The 15,740-nt window shown below is 32.3% G+C and overlaps 2 protein-coding genes across 2 annotated transcripts; one reads left to right on the top strand and one right to left on the bottom strand.

Moving 5' to 3' along the window:
• Positions 1 to 378: 378 nt before the first annotated feature.
• On the bottom strand, positions 379 to 821 carry LOC114743467 (fatty acyl-CoA reductase 2-like). The gene is made up of 2 exons (XM_028931680.1): positions 542 to 821; positions 379 to 452 (listed from the first exon to the last, which is right to left on the bottom strand). The coding sequence occupies exons 1-2, from the start codon at positions 819 to 821 to the stop codon at positions 379 to 381; spliced, it is 354 nt and encodes a 117-aa protein (XP_028787513.1).
• A 142-nt stretch (positions 822 to 963) lies between these two features.
• Positions 964 to 12,554, top strand: LOC114743466 (fatty acyl-CoA reductase 2-like). The gene is made up of 9 exons (XM_028931679.1): positions 964 to 1,222; positions 8,083 to 8,307; positions 8,430 to 8,533; positions 9,682 to 9,881; positions 11,033 to 11,133; positions 11,219 to 11,402; positions 11,526 to 11,687; positions 11,886 to 11,967; positions 12,153 to 12,554. Exons 1-9 carry the CDS (start codon positions 964 to 966, stop codon positions 12,552 to 12,554), a joined length of 1,719 nt encoding a protein of 572 aa, XP_028787512.1.
• Positions 12,555 to 15,740: the final 3,186 nt, after the last annotated feature.

Raw genomic sequence — 15,740 nt, 5'->3', positions numbered from 1 at the left:
TTTATTGCACTTAAAGTGCCAAACGGTTTCAATGCGTTATGAAACCACAATGCCACCGTTTGGATGATTTAATCATCAATTCAAAATGGAGCAACGCCTTGAAAGCTTTTAAACATTTTTAATATATTAAATGATGATTTTGAAAATCAAAACGGAATGCTTCATTTCTTTGCCTCCAACGGTTCAAATCATGCAAATAAGTCATTCAATGTCTTCAACGTACAAAACTGAAATTTTGTCATTAAGAGGCAAGCAAATGTTCATATCTTGGAGCCTATATAAGGGGTATTAGCTAGAGGTGCAAAGACACACAGCTCTAGAGTTTTTGAGCTCCTCTCTTCCCCCTCTTGTGTGCTCTCTTACTTGTTGAGTTTACTACTATCTTCTGTTATTCTGCTCACTCTGTTTTACAGGAAGGATCCGTTTAATCTTGGGGAGTGCCGCATCCTTATCTACCAGTGGTTACGGAATAGCTCTTAAGGACAGCATCCTTAGGACGTGACTTGGATTAACTATTTATCCTGCAGGTGCTGCCGCTAACAGGTATTTGGTTCCATCGAACCATTTTTCTTTGCCATTTCATTTGAGATGAAGGAAGAGAAATCATCGATGTTGTTGAAAAACTTCATTCTAGAGATGCTAATATCATTCCTTTTTGAGTCAGGAAATAGATTGCACTTGAAGTGATCATACCAATACTTAACCATATCACCGTATGAAATGGAATTTACCAAAGATGACCCAATTTGGTACACAGTCAAGCCAGTGTTACCATAATTGCCATGCTTTGCCATTATAGCCATTGCAGCATTCACTACCATATCTACTGGAACCTGCAAAATGATAAAAACTTGGTTGTGACACCACAAGTGAGTATGTGACTTGAGAATCAAGTTTTCACAAGTGAGTCTGTGACTTTGAGAATCAAGTTTTTTTTTTCTTTTTTTGCAGGTTCCAGTAGATATGGTAGTGAATGCTGCAATAGCTATAATGGCAAAGCATAGCAATTTTGGTAACACTAGCTTGACTGTGTACCAATTTGGGTCATCTTTGGTAAATTCCATTTCATACGGTGATATGGTTAAGTATTGGTATGATCACTTCAAGTGCAATCTACTTCCTGACTCAAAAAGGAATGATATTAGCATCTCCAGAATGAATTTTTTCAACAACATCGATGATTTCTCATCCTTCATCTCAAATGAAATGGCAAAGAAAAATGGTTTGATGGAACCAAATACCACTCATCTAGATCCCACCCTTTATAACAGGCTCCAAATGCTTTGCAAGAAACAAGCAAGCTACTTTATTCAAATGGCCAAAGTCTATGAACCCTACACATTTTTTAAAGCAAGGTAATTAAGGAAGCTCCTCCGAAAAATCTAGATTCTCTAAACCAGAAGATAAGTTAAGTTTTGCTCAAGTGTCAATTTTTGGCCCTTCGATTCAGGACTATGATGAAAACTGTTTCATTTGATCAATGATCTGTCATGCACTTTAAGAAAATGCAACAGCTAAAAATAATCACTTGAGGAAGCTTTTACAAACATTGGGGTTCTTCAAAACACTATCGTATTATTGTTTATATAAATATATATATATTTCGCACGTGAGAACACAAGTTAACACAGAAAATTGATGGTGTCTGCAAGGTTTGACATTGGGAATGCACAAAAGTTAATGAAGGATACGTCAAATGAAGAGATAAAGAAGTTTTGGTTTGACCTAGAAGGCATAAATTAGGAGGAGTATATATGCGACACTCATATTCCTGGTCTGACAAAGCTTGTTTTCACGAGCAAGTAGTGCCTGGGAATGCTTGTCCAGCTTTGTTAGTTTCTTCCGATACAAAAACCAAGAGAATGGTAAAGTGAAGGAAGATCTGATCTCTATGTATTTCATAAGTCCCTATTTTTTATGGAATATATACATGCATCTAATTTAAGCTTTTGGTACCTTACTAAGTGGGCTTAATTATAGGAGTTCATTAATTTTATTAAGAGGTGTCTGCATGAGTTAGTTGCTAATTTGACTAATTTCATCACTTCTTAAATTCCCCAAATGCCTCATTATTTTTGTTACCTGGTATTAATTACATTTATTTGGGTTTAATGTGTAGGGCCCTTAGGAGAAGAAAAGTTAATATTTACTCATCTGGTCCTATTTATAAGGCAAAGAGAGAAGATTTTTTTTTGGTCCTATTTATAAGTTGCTTCATTAAATTTTCAACGTGAATGTACTATTTTGTCCTTCATTTATTATAGTGTAGATAGTTATTTCTTTTGAAAGGTGTATATATTAAATATAGGTAAAGTTAGAAAATTTTTATATTTAATGGAGAGTTAAATGCATTTTAAGGTTTTTCTTGATCTGTGTGAAATATGTTGAAAGTGCCTTATAAATAGGACCAGAGGAGTACAAATTGCTCAAATGACAACCAAGGATCACTCGGAACTAAATGCAATCATTGTCATTATGACAAGCATTTGTTAGTTTCTTCTGATACAAAAACCAAGAGAATGGTAAAGTGAAGGAAGATATGATCTCTATGTATTTCATGAGTCCCTATTTTGTATGGAGCTGATTAATTTTATTAAGAGGTGTCTGCATGAGTTAGTTGCTAATTTGACTAATTTGATTGTTTCTTAAATTCCCCAAGTATCTCATTATTTTTGTTACTTAGTATTAATGACATCTATTTGGGTTTAATGTGTAGGGCCCTTAGGAGAAGAGAAGTTAACATTTACAAATTGCTCAAATGACAACCAAGGATCACTTGGAACTAAATGCAAGCATCGTCATTATTATTATTGCTGGCTTGCTGCTGCTATTGTTGTTATTGCTACTATTATTCTTGTTAGTATTATTATTGCTATTGACATTATTTCGATTAGTTTTTTTGGTAAACGTATTACTTTTATTATTATTGTTATTGTTATTGCTATTGCTATTGTTATTATTCCTATTCCTATTATTGCTATTATTATTAATAAATCAAACTTAGCTTGCTGCTTATTGATTTCTAAGAGAAATTTTATTTCAGATCGAATTCTTGGTGCATTTTTCATTGTAATTTTCATTCTTTTAAAGAAGATATTTATAATTAGTTGTTTGAACCTCCACTATAATTATTTTCCCCCTTTATATATATATATATATAGAGAGAGAGAGAGAGAGTACTCTTGTTTATTGCATCGATTCGATTCTGTTGGTTTATTTACGTGCATCACATGAGAAATAAATCCTAGTCAAGTTAAAAACGGAAGTGATTACAACAAGAAAAGTCAAAACGGCAAAACGCACCTCAGCTTTTGGCTTTTCCTTAACTGCTTCCTAACTTCATTGTCGTTTGCTTTAGTCAAGAAAAGAATCTCTATTCGTTCTTTAGCTTGAAAATGTACTCAATCTTAATTATAAAGTAACTTAAGTATATTTTAGAGGAATAAAAAAAATCTTAAATCTCATTAATTCTATTTTAGAATTTAATAATTTTTTAATTTTATCTCTATTTAATATATACACTTTTCAGGAAAATAATAGTATACAAAATAATAAATTAAAATTAAAATTATATATTTACATAAGAAATTAATAATGTGACTTATAAATAGCATAAAAAAAAAACCTTCTCTCACACATGCATATAAATAGAGCTAGAGAAGAATAGTAGTAACCTTATTAAATATATTTTTCAGGTATAATTAATTTACATATTTTTATAGTTTTAACCAATTTTTAATTATGTCTTTATAATTTTTTTCTTTTTATCAAGTCCTTATACTTTCACTTATTTTTTACTAGGTTCCTGCAGCTTCACTTGATTTTTAACCAGATCCATTTATTTTTGAATTTTCTTTATATTTTAATTTAAAATTAATTAATTAAATAATATTCAAGTATAAAATGTTATTAATAAATTTAAAGTAATATTTATATATTTTTAAAAATATCTAGTATAATTAATAATTATTAATTAATTTGAATTATTGATCATAAACTTATCGCAATTATATTTTATTTTTAGTAAATTTTATTATTATCAATCAAATTTTATAATTATAAAATAAATTTTAATTATAAAATGAAAAATATAAATATAAGTTTTGATTAAAAATTTTAAAAATATTAAAATAAATTTAATATAATAATTTATTATTTCTAGAAAATGATTATTTATAGAATAATATTTAATATTATTATAATTAAAATATTATATTTTATATTTACAGAGGAATATTATCAAGATTCGTAGAATAAAGAATTAAATAAATTTGGAGACCTGATTAAAAATCAAGTGAAATGATAAGAGCCTAATAAAAAGGAAAGAAACTACAAGTACTTAATTAAAAAGGGTAATACAAGCTTTGGTCTATCAAGTTTATCTTCATTTTGATTTTGGTCCATCAAATTTCAAATCATAGGTTTTGGTCTCTCAAGTTTCTTTTTATTTATAACATTGACCTTATAATCTAATAAAAACTTGGATCATTTTGCCCCTTCAGGGACCAAAACCTATGGTTTAAAATTTGAGGGACTAAAACCAAAATGAGAGCAAGTTGAAGGATCAAAGATTATATTAACCCTAATTAAAAACAAGTAAAAGTATGAAGATCTAATAAAAAGCAAAACTACAAAGGCTTAATTAAACATTGGTTGAAACTTTCAGTCCAAAACAAAAGCATTAGTTGAAACTATAACTAAGGACTTGCAGGTCATTTATCCTTATTTTTATAAAAATATTTAAAAATTGCATATTACACATATTTATTTGCAATATAATTATTTCTCATAACACTGAATAATAATAATAATAATAATAATAATAATAATAATAATAATATAATTCTACTCTTTCCTCGACTATAAAGAGTCATCTCATGGCTCCGGCCAAGAAAAAAAGAATCATCTTATGACCGGACTAACGTGAGCTCCTGCCCATCTCATGGTAATAGGCATGGTCATTGAAGATGATTCTAACCAAATAGTTATTGAACCAAGTGGGGTTGTTATATGGGCTCATAAAACTTAAAGCATGTACTCGTCTGCTCCTATTTATAGGCATTTCTAATATATTTTATATAAAATAAGAGTTAAAATTGCATTAATTCTGTTTTAAAATATAATAATTTTTTAACTTTATTCCTACTTCAGGTTGTCATTAACTCATGTATTATAAATAGGATTATTCCTATTTCGGGTTGTCATTAACTCATGCATTATAAATAGGACCAGAGGAATAATAATATAGGTTCGATTAATCCTAACTTTTGTATATATGACAAACGTAATTGGATGTAACAAACTTAGCTGGGAAAGGTCTATTTTTGCCTTCAATACCAAAAAAATATTAATATATGCTGTTGGCAAATTATACTCATTAGTTATATATCTCATAAAAGAAATCGGTTGACGGGAGTATTTATGTTGTTTATTATTCTATTTCTATCTCGACTCAAAACCTTTTGACAATTAATTTTCTTGTGTCAAATTAAATGAATTCATATCTCTACCCTCCCTCACAATTATATACAGATTTCATATTTAATTAAGAGAATCTGGATTAGCTAAACCAAGAGGCACATTGAAAGGTCTTTTTATTACTAATATTTAGGCATACCTTAAAAAGTACGTAGTTCAAATGTTCAATTGGCATGTCTTTGGTTTTCTTTATCAAATTTCTTTTTTATCAATCTTCCCCGATAGTTACATATGCTTTATTTCTGTTTCCATGAGTAAAAATTTTAACACAGCCTTGCCTCCGTTAAAATCATTTCCTCTTTTTTCCATACTTACTAGTATTCTATATATATCTAACTGCCAAACAGGTTCTTCAATTGGAAAAGACAATTTTACAGCAGTACAGTTATGGAATTCAGTGCTGCAAACACAAATTAAGCTAGCTAAGGGCATCATTTATTTATTTAGTTGTCCATGCCTTTGAACTTATATGTGTTCATATTCTATATTAATTATATGTCTCTCTCTTTCTGAAATGATTTAAAATTTTAAGCCAAAAAGGGAAGTGATCTGACGTCCAATTTATTTGTTATTAGATTTTTCGATATCGATGTTTCAACAAAATGTTCAGACACAGAGCTGTGGAAGTGAAACACGATACATTACTATTCATAGTCATAACATTAATATCATTCATCAATGAAGAATAGAGTAGTTCACAAGGATGTGACTTTTGCGACGAAATAATGAGAATGATAATAATTTCAACACTTTGAAATCTTAAAATGTGAATTAAATTTATTGGTTTTTTATTGATAATTAAAAAGGGTAAATTGAAAAAAATATTCTAGTTACTCTTAGCATACAAATTGAAAATTCCGAAAGTCTCGGGTGGAAACCTCGATCCAAAAGCTTAATAAGTTGGAAACTATGATGAATTTTTTCCCCTTTTCATATCCATCCTTTACTTTAAAAAATATCAAAAGCTAAGTTGGAAAATAGTATATACAAGTTAAAAATGATGAAAGAATGAAAGTGAAAAAATTCCTAATTAATGATGATTCCAATTTAGGCTTCCAAGATTTCAAAATTAGCTTCTGGGGTTTTCAATTGAGGCCTACGGGATTTTTTATTTGTATATATTATTATTAGAATTAATTTGTCTATATATTATCTTGTTAATGTCTTTAAAAAAATTAAAGTGCTGAATTGGGATTTAAAACGTGTAGGTCTCAAAATGTCATTAATTATTATGATATCGTAAGTTTTGTTCTGTATTCTCCCATGACACGTACTACGAATTAACCACAAATTGGTGGAAACTGCCAAACTTGGTATAAACAAAATAAAGTTTCTCAAGGCCCATGGCAAATGGAGCTTGCTGTCTTTGGAAATTCAGTTTTACAAGCTTTATTATAATAACATGAAATCTTGTCGATTTAGACCTTGAAAACAATATTTTGAAGAGATATATATATATATATATATATATATATTTCACCACATCTCAAGATTAAAGTAGAATTAAAGAGAGAATCCCACTGGGAGGTGGCACAAGAGTTTTTGCCTAATGGCTAATTCCATTGAGACATGAATAAGGGGTGTTCCAACCGACTAAATTAAAACAAACCAACTTATTGCAAGTAGGAAACCAAGAGAGATCTTAATTTTTGATTGGTTTTACTCTGTTGTTGTTGGTTCCGCTATAAAAAAATTGACTTTTGTCACTGATGAAAGTTTTCAATGGTGACAAAAGTCATCGGCAAGTCGTTACCATAGCAATTGTCACTGAAATTCATCAGTAGCAACAAAATAAGTCACCACTGAAAGTATTGTCGCCTCTAGAAGAACCTTCAACAGTGACTCCTAATGTTGCCAGTAAGATTTTCAATTGCAACTCTTAATATCGCTGCTAAAAGTCACACAAAATGTCGCTGATGAAAGTCTTTTTTTTTTGTAGTGTTAAATTGATTGGATTTAATCTAGTGTGGTTTTTCAGAAGGTGCATATGACCATTTATATGAATGAGTCACATCCTAACCATCAATACCAATTTAATTATGCCAATGGAACTTGTAACCTAACTAGTGGTATAAAAACTCCCTATGTTATGAGAGCTTGTAGTGGGTTTAATCCCCCTTGTAACTTCAAGTCATTTGTACCCGTCTTCAATTGGGGGGAAAAAAAAGAACTATACCAAAATTTACATATATATAGTCTCTTTCAGATGGTTCTTGCTCTCCAAATCCTCTAAAACGTGATCACTTCAATGGATCTTGGATTTCATTACCATGCTCTTTTAATTTACAGTTGATGATCATGAACCGAACGGTCTATCCAGAATTTTAGAGAGACTGATCACTTTTCCATTCAAAAAAAAAAAAAACAAATACTCCAATGATATTTAATAAGATCTCACCTAACTTGCTCTTTAATGGGACCCCTAGCCAGCTAAAAGTTCTATTTAAGTGAGGTTGGTCCAGCTTCCTCACCCACATACTCATGCACAAGCCAAAAACTCTGAGCACCGATCTTTCTCTGACCGATCGGTCCCTTTGCTGCTCAAACCAATGATTTCTTCCCTCAATATTAGTTTTTCCTTTCCACTGTTGAAACCTCAAACAGTACATTATGGACCTCCCAAAACCATCAATACCCACCGGAAACGCAGCCATGTGAAAACTTATTTCTCTGATAATGAGAAGCCAGAGAAAATTATTAAGAGTGTTATTGACATCCCAAAAAGAGAAAGTGGCTCGGAAAGGAAACAGGGTCATGGTATTGGTATTGCCAGATTTCTTCAAGGAAAGAACTATTTTATTACCGGCGCTACTGGTTTCGTGGGAAAAGGTATTTGCACTTTCTTTGCAGTATTACTATTGTCACTTTACTAACGTCCAAAACAAAAAGAATATATATTGTTGTAAAGGTTTATATATTGATAAATATATGTATCTCCAATAACGTTGCAGTTTTGGTCGAGAAGATGTTGAGGACGGCACCTGATGTGGGAAAAATTTTTGTGCTGATCAAAGCAAAAGACAAGGAAGCAGCATTAAACAGATTGAAAACTGAGGTAATTAATTAGTTATACGTACTCTAATCACCATAAAACATCGTTGCATTCTATGTAAATGTATTCCAGGACAAGATCTCAGAGAGGCCTATGCATTGGATGAAATTTTATGGAGTTAATTTCAAAGAGTTTGTGAACAAACATAATTTGCTATATAATTTATATTTTATATGATATATGCTGATGTCAGAGCACATGAAAAACGAGAACCTGAGTTTCAAAGAGTTTCAATTTTTTGTAGAATACCCTTTATACTACAGAATTTATTATATTGAGGCTCTGTTTGGATAGCACCCCAAACCATGGTTTGGGGACCCAAACCATGGTTTGGGGAAAATGCTACCCAAACAGCCTCTCCAAAAACCAAAACCATGGTTTTGGAAAAAGCAAAATTTTTTTGCTTTTGGAGAAAAAAGGGAGAGTGTGAGGGCCTATATGATATGTATCTTGTTATTTTTTTTATAAACATATTTTTTTATAAATATATTTAATCTTATATTTTATAAATATATATAGACATTAATTATTTATTAATTATATTATCTTATGTATTATTAATTATGTTGGTAAAAAACATATTATTAACAATTTTATTTCTTCAAATTAAAATATATCATAAAATCTATTTTTTCTGTAATTATCATATTAACTTATGTCTTTTTTTTAGTAATTTGTATATATAAAAAGTGCTTCTGATAACAACTATCCAAACACTCTCACTTCTCAGAATCACTTTTTTACAAAATCTATTTTTCACAGAATCTATTCTCCAGAATCACTTTTCCAAACCACGGTTTGGTTTCATCCAACTCTAGTCTATGAATTATGTGTTATGCGGAGTTTGAAAATATGTTGCAATAATAATAGATCTCACTCTATATTCCGGTCCCTAATCGAGAGGTTGAATTTAGTCCTAAATATAAGACCCCAATCTATTTTGTCTCCTTTATTTATCCAAGATAACCCTATTAATTGCATATGCTAAGGGAGTTTACATTAAAGGGTATTTTCAATCTAATACCAGCACATATTTTTGACAAATAACTAATTTAATTACTTTTCTTAATTTATCCAAATTAGTTAAGTACATCTTATATGAAGGACCGATGTAGTATTATTTTGACATCACCCATCACTTGCAAGCACAGATCATAGAATCTGAGCTGTTGAAGAGCCTTGAAGAAGTGTACGGAGTAAACTACAAGGCCTACCTGATGAAGAAGCTGGTGGCAGTGTCTGGGTGTGTTTGTGAATCTGATATTGGGATGGACCCTCTCACAGCCAATGAAATTGCAACCAAAGTGAATGTCATTGTAAATTCAGCAGCCAGTACCAACTTTGATGAAAGGTAGTTATAGAATTTAACATCATTTGTTTGAATAAATTAAAAAACAACAATTTAATTTGTTGTTTTCAAGGAGGTCTTTGTAATTAAAAATATTTTAGTATTCATGTTTATTAACTGCACAATACAATGCTACCATAGAAAATTATAACTAAGAGAATAACAATTTACGATCTGTTTAGACAGTTAATGCCAAATAAAGGCTCCGTCAAAACCTAAGCTTTCAATTTTTAGCACCAAACACCCCCCCTCCCAAAATTTTTTTTTACAATTTTTCATAATTAGGCGTTGTTTGGCATTGATTTTCTAATAAGGTCTTGCGTTGTCATTACACTTATAACTATATCGTCTAATAATTAAGCTTGTATTCCAAAATTTAATTATAATATTTTTTATCTTAAATAAAATATTTACATAACAATCAGCTTATTACAGAAATTGTTTATTTTACCAATTATAAATGCAAAAAAAAAAAAACAAACAAACAATATTTGGACTATCCAAGTCTCGTATAGACTAATCCAAATCTCCTAATAAAGAATATGGACTAAAACTATATCCTTGATGCATTAGTCTTGTTGCAATAACATCTAATCACTCCAGTGTTTGTTTTGTATGATGGAAGAGTTTTTGAAGGCAATTGGACAGAAAAATGAAGCATAATTAGAATAAAAATGAATTGGGTTGGATTATAAAAGTGTGTTTGGTATGAAAATAGAAATTTTGCATAGTTTTCATTTGGTAAGAGTATTTAAAATAAAAAATAGTTATCGCGTTTGTTATGTAAAGAAAAATGGGGACAAAAAATTGAGAGAGGAGAGAGAGTGAGAATGAAAAGAAAGAGGAAGGAGAGACGAAGGAAAAAAGGAGAGAGATGGAGGAAAGAGACAGGAAGAAAAGATGAGAGAAAAATATAGAGAAGGGGAGAGAATTATTAGAGCGAATAGAGAGACAGGGAGAAAGGAGATAGAAGAATCTTCTCCCTTTTCCTTTTACTAAAATCCACCTTATAAAATATTACAAAGATTTTATATTTAGTACCGGAGGTTATATTAAATTTCATCTGCTGCTAGAATTGTCTCCCAATTCACCACTCCAAACTTTTCCTATCACTTTGCTAGTTAAATTTCAGTTTTGAATTACTTTACTTTCAGGTACGATGTGGCTTTGAACACAAACACCAAAGGACCGTTTGGTGTTCTAAACTTTGCGAAGAAGTGCAAGAACCTTTGTCTTCTCTTTCATATATCAACAGGTATAAGACTAGAACATACAGTAACATATAACTGATTTTTTATATATAAATAAGTGAACTTAAATCCAATATATGTGATCTTCAGCTTATGTTGGCGATGGAGAAAGACAAGGGATAATAATGGAGAAGCCACTTTACATCGGACAAGGAAGAGTTAGGGCAATCACAGAACAGGACATAGATTTTGAACTAGAGTTGGCATCAGAAATGCTGGATTCACTCCAACAGGATCAGGCAACTCAGAAGATGAAAGAGTTGGGTATGAAGAGGTTCGTGCAACGTCGGAATGTCTTTATATATTTACTTGAAAATTGGAGATCAAATTGTTTGACTCATAATTTTTGTTGAAAGTATTGATATATATATATATATAATTATATATATATGAACAGGGCGAATATGTACGGATGGCCAAACACGTACTCATTGACAAAAGCGATGGGAGAGATGTTAATAAATAGCTTCAGAGATGGCATACCAATGGTCATTCTTCGTCCCTCCGTGGTTGAAAGCTCCTACTCTGAGCCTTTCCCCGGTTGGATTCAAGGATACAGGTCCTATCCTATCCTATCCACCCCCCCCCCCCCAAAAACAATTATTTTCATTTTTCATTGCAAAACGGAGTTCACTTATGTTTAATTATTTCAGGACAAACCACAAGAATAAAATGACCGTAATTATTTTTTAATCATTGCCTTTTTCTCTGCTGTTTTTCATCACATAATTATTCTTCTTCTTTCATCATAAAACAGAGTTCTTGATCCACTTATATTTAATTATGGGAAGGGTCAACTCCCAGGATTTCTTGGAGACCCCAATGCAGTTATAGATGTGGTAAGTTTAGGTCAATTATTTTTCATTACAAATAATAATAAAGGTTAATTACCCATTTTAAAATCAGTATGTATGACTTTGAATACTGGGTGGCAAGATGCCATCAAAGTAATATTTATATATATATATATATATAAATGTTTAACCAAAAGATTAATGATTAAATCGAATGCATAATAATGCAGATTCCAGTAGATATGGTTGTGAATGCCACAATGGCAGCAATTGCAAAACATGGGGCTGCCGCAACACCAGATTTAAGTATCTACCACATTGGATCTTCTGTGGCAAACCCTATTTCATTTGGAGCTCTGTTTGATTATGCTCGTAGCCATTTCAAGTCTTTTCCATTGGCACAGTCCTCAAATGGGAACCAAAGTCTCATTCAGAAGATGAACTTCTTAGACTCTTTGGATGACTTCTCTTACATTTCAATGGAGATGGCAAGGCAAACTGGATTGTTACATGCAACAAAGATTGAACCTGATCTCCATAAAACCCTCCAAAAGAAGTCCGCAAAGAAAGCACAGCTTTTCATTCACATGGCCAAGCTCTACGAGCCATACATGTTTTATAAAGCATGGTAAGCAGAATTCTCAGATATACGCTACCTTTGACTCTATGTCCCTGGGTATTATATAAGATCAGATTAGACAAGGAACATCAAATAAAAATCTTGAAAAAAAATTAATCTTTTAGTTCTCGTAATTTTGATTCAGTTGTAACCTAGTCTTTATATTAAGGACTAAGTCGTATTGAGTCAAAATTTAAGATTGAATTACAACCAAATCCAAACTTTGGAATCAAAAGTTTGGTTTTGCCAAAACTTTATCACTAGTTAATTAAGCTTCCAATTTTCATAACTTTTCACAACTGAGAAGTCCTTATAGATGCCTGACACTGACTTTCTAATTAGACTTCTGTGATTCTTCCGAAATTTAGTTGCTCAGTCTTTTCCTCTTTATCAGGAATCAATACAAGCACACTATTCTTAATTACTTCGATATTTTTCTTCTTGTTTAAAGACACTAGTTAATCATTCTCAGTTAATATTTATCAATACTCTAATTGAAATGTTTAATTTTTTTAACATCCTATGTACGTGGTTGGATTTTTGGCAAGGTTTGATAATGGCATTACCCAGAGATTATATGGAGAAATGTCAGGTGAAGAGATGAAGAACTTTGGATTTGACGTGGAAAGCATAAATTGGGAGCAATACATATCCAACATTCACATCCCAGGCGTGAGAAAACACCTTCTCAAGTGTTGAAGTCTTGAAGGAAGGGCTCAGGATAGGACTTAATTCGTTGTTCCAATCTGTGCAGCTTAATATATGCCCGTGAAAGGAGATATGACTCTCACGAATCTATTCTCTTGATCCGTATCAAGCTTTAGCTAGCCATTCCCGTTTGAAAAAAAATGAAGAAACATTGATGAGGGAATTTCTTTCCATGTTTTTTTGGGTTCTAATCACTTTCCATGGTTGCAATCAACATCCTGCCAGTGTAAAATATTATTCAGAATTCTTTTATGTTTCTTTTCAATAAATATTAACTCAAGTGAGGGACCTAGCTACCGTCTTTGGAAATTCAATTTTATTTGCAAACTTTAATTATTCTTACAAGAAAATGAAATCTAGTCGATTCAGACCAAAAAAAAAAAACAAAGGAGACATGACTTCACAAAATGTATTATTAATCTGAGAACAATATTTCGAAGATTTTTTTTTTAATAATATTTTTCATCAAATCTCGAGATTAGGTTAGAAGAAATAAAGAATCCCACTGGTAGGCGGCACAAGAGTTTTTGCCCAAATAATGGCCAATTCCATTAAGACAATGAATAAGGGGTGTTCAAACCAAAGTAAATTAAACACAAACCAACTAAATTGGTTATACACACACACACACATATAGCGAGTAAGAAATCAAAATAGATCTTATTTTTTATTGGCGTTGTTCAGTATATGCTATTGGTTCAATTGATTGGATCTAATCTATAGTTTGGTTTTTAAAAGGACGCAGATGAACTTCACACCAAAATATGTATATTTATGATGTGGCAATGAGAGGAGAGGCTACTCTGGGAGATAGGAGCAAAGAAGTCAAAGGAAAAGAGTTGACATAATTTCTTCACTGCCTCACATGCTATCATCTTCCTCCCCGTTCTATCTATATATCCTAAATTCCTAGTAGCTTGTTCTTTTTTTTTGGGTCAGAAAAGAGCAATGTATTAAGAAAAATAAAACCAGAACAAAAAATAGAAAACGGCAACAAAACAGAGACAAGAAAACACTAGCCATCCAACACTCAAGAAGCGCTGATCCTCTGCCATGACAGCATCTGAGAAAAGGCCACAAGAAGAATGAGTACCAGTCAGCAATCCAACTAGAGGAGTCACAAACACGAAGAAGAAGAAACAATTGGGATTGGGGGGTAAAAAACCCAACCATAAAGGCCACAGTCCCATTAAACAACTCCTTAGCTTATTAAAAAAAGCTAAGTTGCAGCATTGAGAAACATTTTCCAGAAAGAAAATGTTCTCATGAAGAAAGCTCCACCAGCCACAGCCTTGCTGTGCATAAACACCATAAAGAACTAGAAGCCTTTTCTCCTCTAGAATTCCAGCCCACCGATAATATGTCTTCATAGCCTCAACAAATGCATTCAACCAAAATAAACCAGGACCATCAAAAAACACTTGTTTCTTAAAATCAATCAAATACCAAAGGTAACCACGTGGCACCCATCTTAAATCATCCTTGATTTTCAGCAAGGTCCTTCTGATTACGACAATGAAATTTGACTTGCCCCTAAACTTCCAAAACACCACAACTGAAACAAAACTTGATTCCCTTCGAGCAGTTAAGCTACCAGTAAAACTCAGATTGAAAACAACTCCCTCAATAACATCCTTATATTGAAAGAGAAACCAACTAAAGCTCCAAATAACCTCTGAAAAGGTCATAGCAAGAACCATCTCAAACAAAACCACAGGAACAAACCAGCAGTAAACACAACCATTCGAACTCATTGTTACAGAATCATAAGGTTTTCCATAAATCCAAGCCCACCAAGATGCAAAAACTAGATGAACTAGCCAAACACGGATTCCAGGCAAAACTAGATCTGAGAAGCCATAGGAAGAAAGAGTACCGGAGCTTTTTCCTTTATGAAGCCAAGGCAAAAGATTCTTCTGACCTTGAGCTATATCATAGCCCTTCGAAAACAGCTCTACACTCAGACTCTTCGATCCAAAGCTTAGATGTTTGAGAGGGCGGGCTATACCAGAATCTTCAGAACCGGATCCCTCACCTGCTGCGGATTCGAACCCAAAGCCATTGCCGGAAAAACAGAAAATCCATCAATCGAATGTGCTCAGTTGAAACCTCCGATTGGCCTGTAAGTTGTAGATCTCGTCATCACCCAATCTCTTTTGTCCAAATTCAAACTCCTCTACCTTCAGATATATCCTCATTAGTTCTAATCTCGTCCTCAGCCATTCCGTTTGCATTCTCGCACATTCTATTGAAGCTCCGAGTTGAACCATCCACAGATCTAACACACACACACCAGACTCACTCTCCCCCGGCAACCGCCGGGGAGAGAACGCCGAATTGAAGCTCTCACCAGGGGGCTATTTGTGCTCTCACAGGGGAGAGAGTTTCTCTCTCACGGAGGAGAGGTTTTTTTTTTTTTTTTGTGTGTGTTTTCAATGTCACGTTTAAACGATCTAGCTTGCTAGTAGCTTGTTCAATGTCAGTCCATCCT

This window comes from Neltuma alba, unplaced genomic scaffold (genome assembly GCF_004799145.2).
Source record: "Neltuma alba isolate B1F8T4 unplaced genomic scaffold, ASM479914v2 tig00004036_pilon, whole genome shotgun sequence".
Lineage (NCBI taxonomy): Eukaryota > Viridiplantae > Streptophyta > Magnoliopsida > Fabales > Fabaceae > Neltuma > Neltuma alba.
The sequence above is the reverse complement of the archived record's forward strand: the minus strand, read 5'-3'. Positions and strand labels throughout refer to the sequence as shown.

What these genes read in the sequence shown, in the direction of transcription:
- LOC114743467 (XM_028931680.1), bottom strand. Translation starts at nt 821, where the DNA reads ATGGTAGTGAATGCTGCAATGGCTATAATGGCAAAGCATGGCAATTAT. An exon ending in TTCGATGGAACCAAATACCT is followed by an intron (nt 453 to 541) that starts GTTAGCGGCAGC and finishes AACCACTGGTAG; the next exon opens with ATAAGGATGCGGCACTCCCC.
- LOC114743466 (XM_028931679.1), top strand. Translation starts at nt 964, where the DNA reads ATGGTAGTGAATGCTGCAATAGCTATAATGGCAAAGCATAGCAATTTT. An exon ending in AGTACCAACTTTGATGAAAG is followed by an intron (nt 9,882 to 11,032) that starts GTAGTTATAGAA and finishes CTTTACTTTCAG; the next exon opens with GTACGATGTGGCTTTGAACA. An exon ending in AAAGAGTTGGGTATGAAGAG is followed by an intron (nt 11,403 to 11,525) that starts GTTCGTGCAACG and finishes ATATATGAACAG; the next exon opens with GGCGAATATGTACGGATGGC.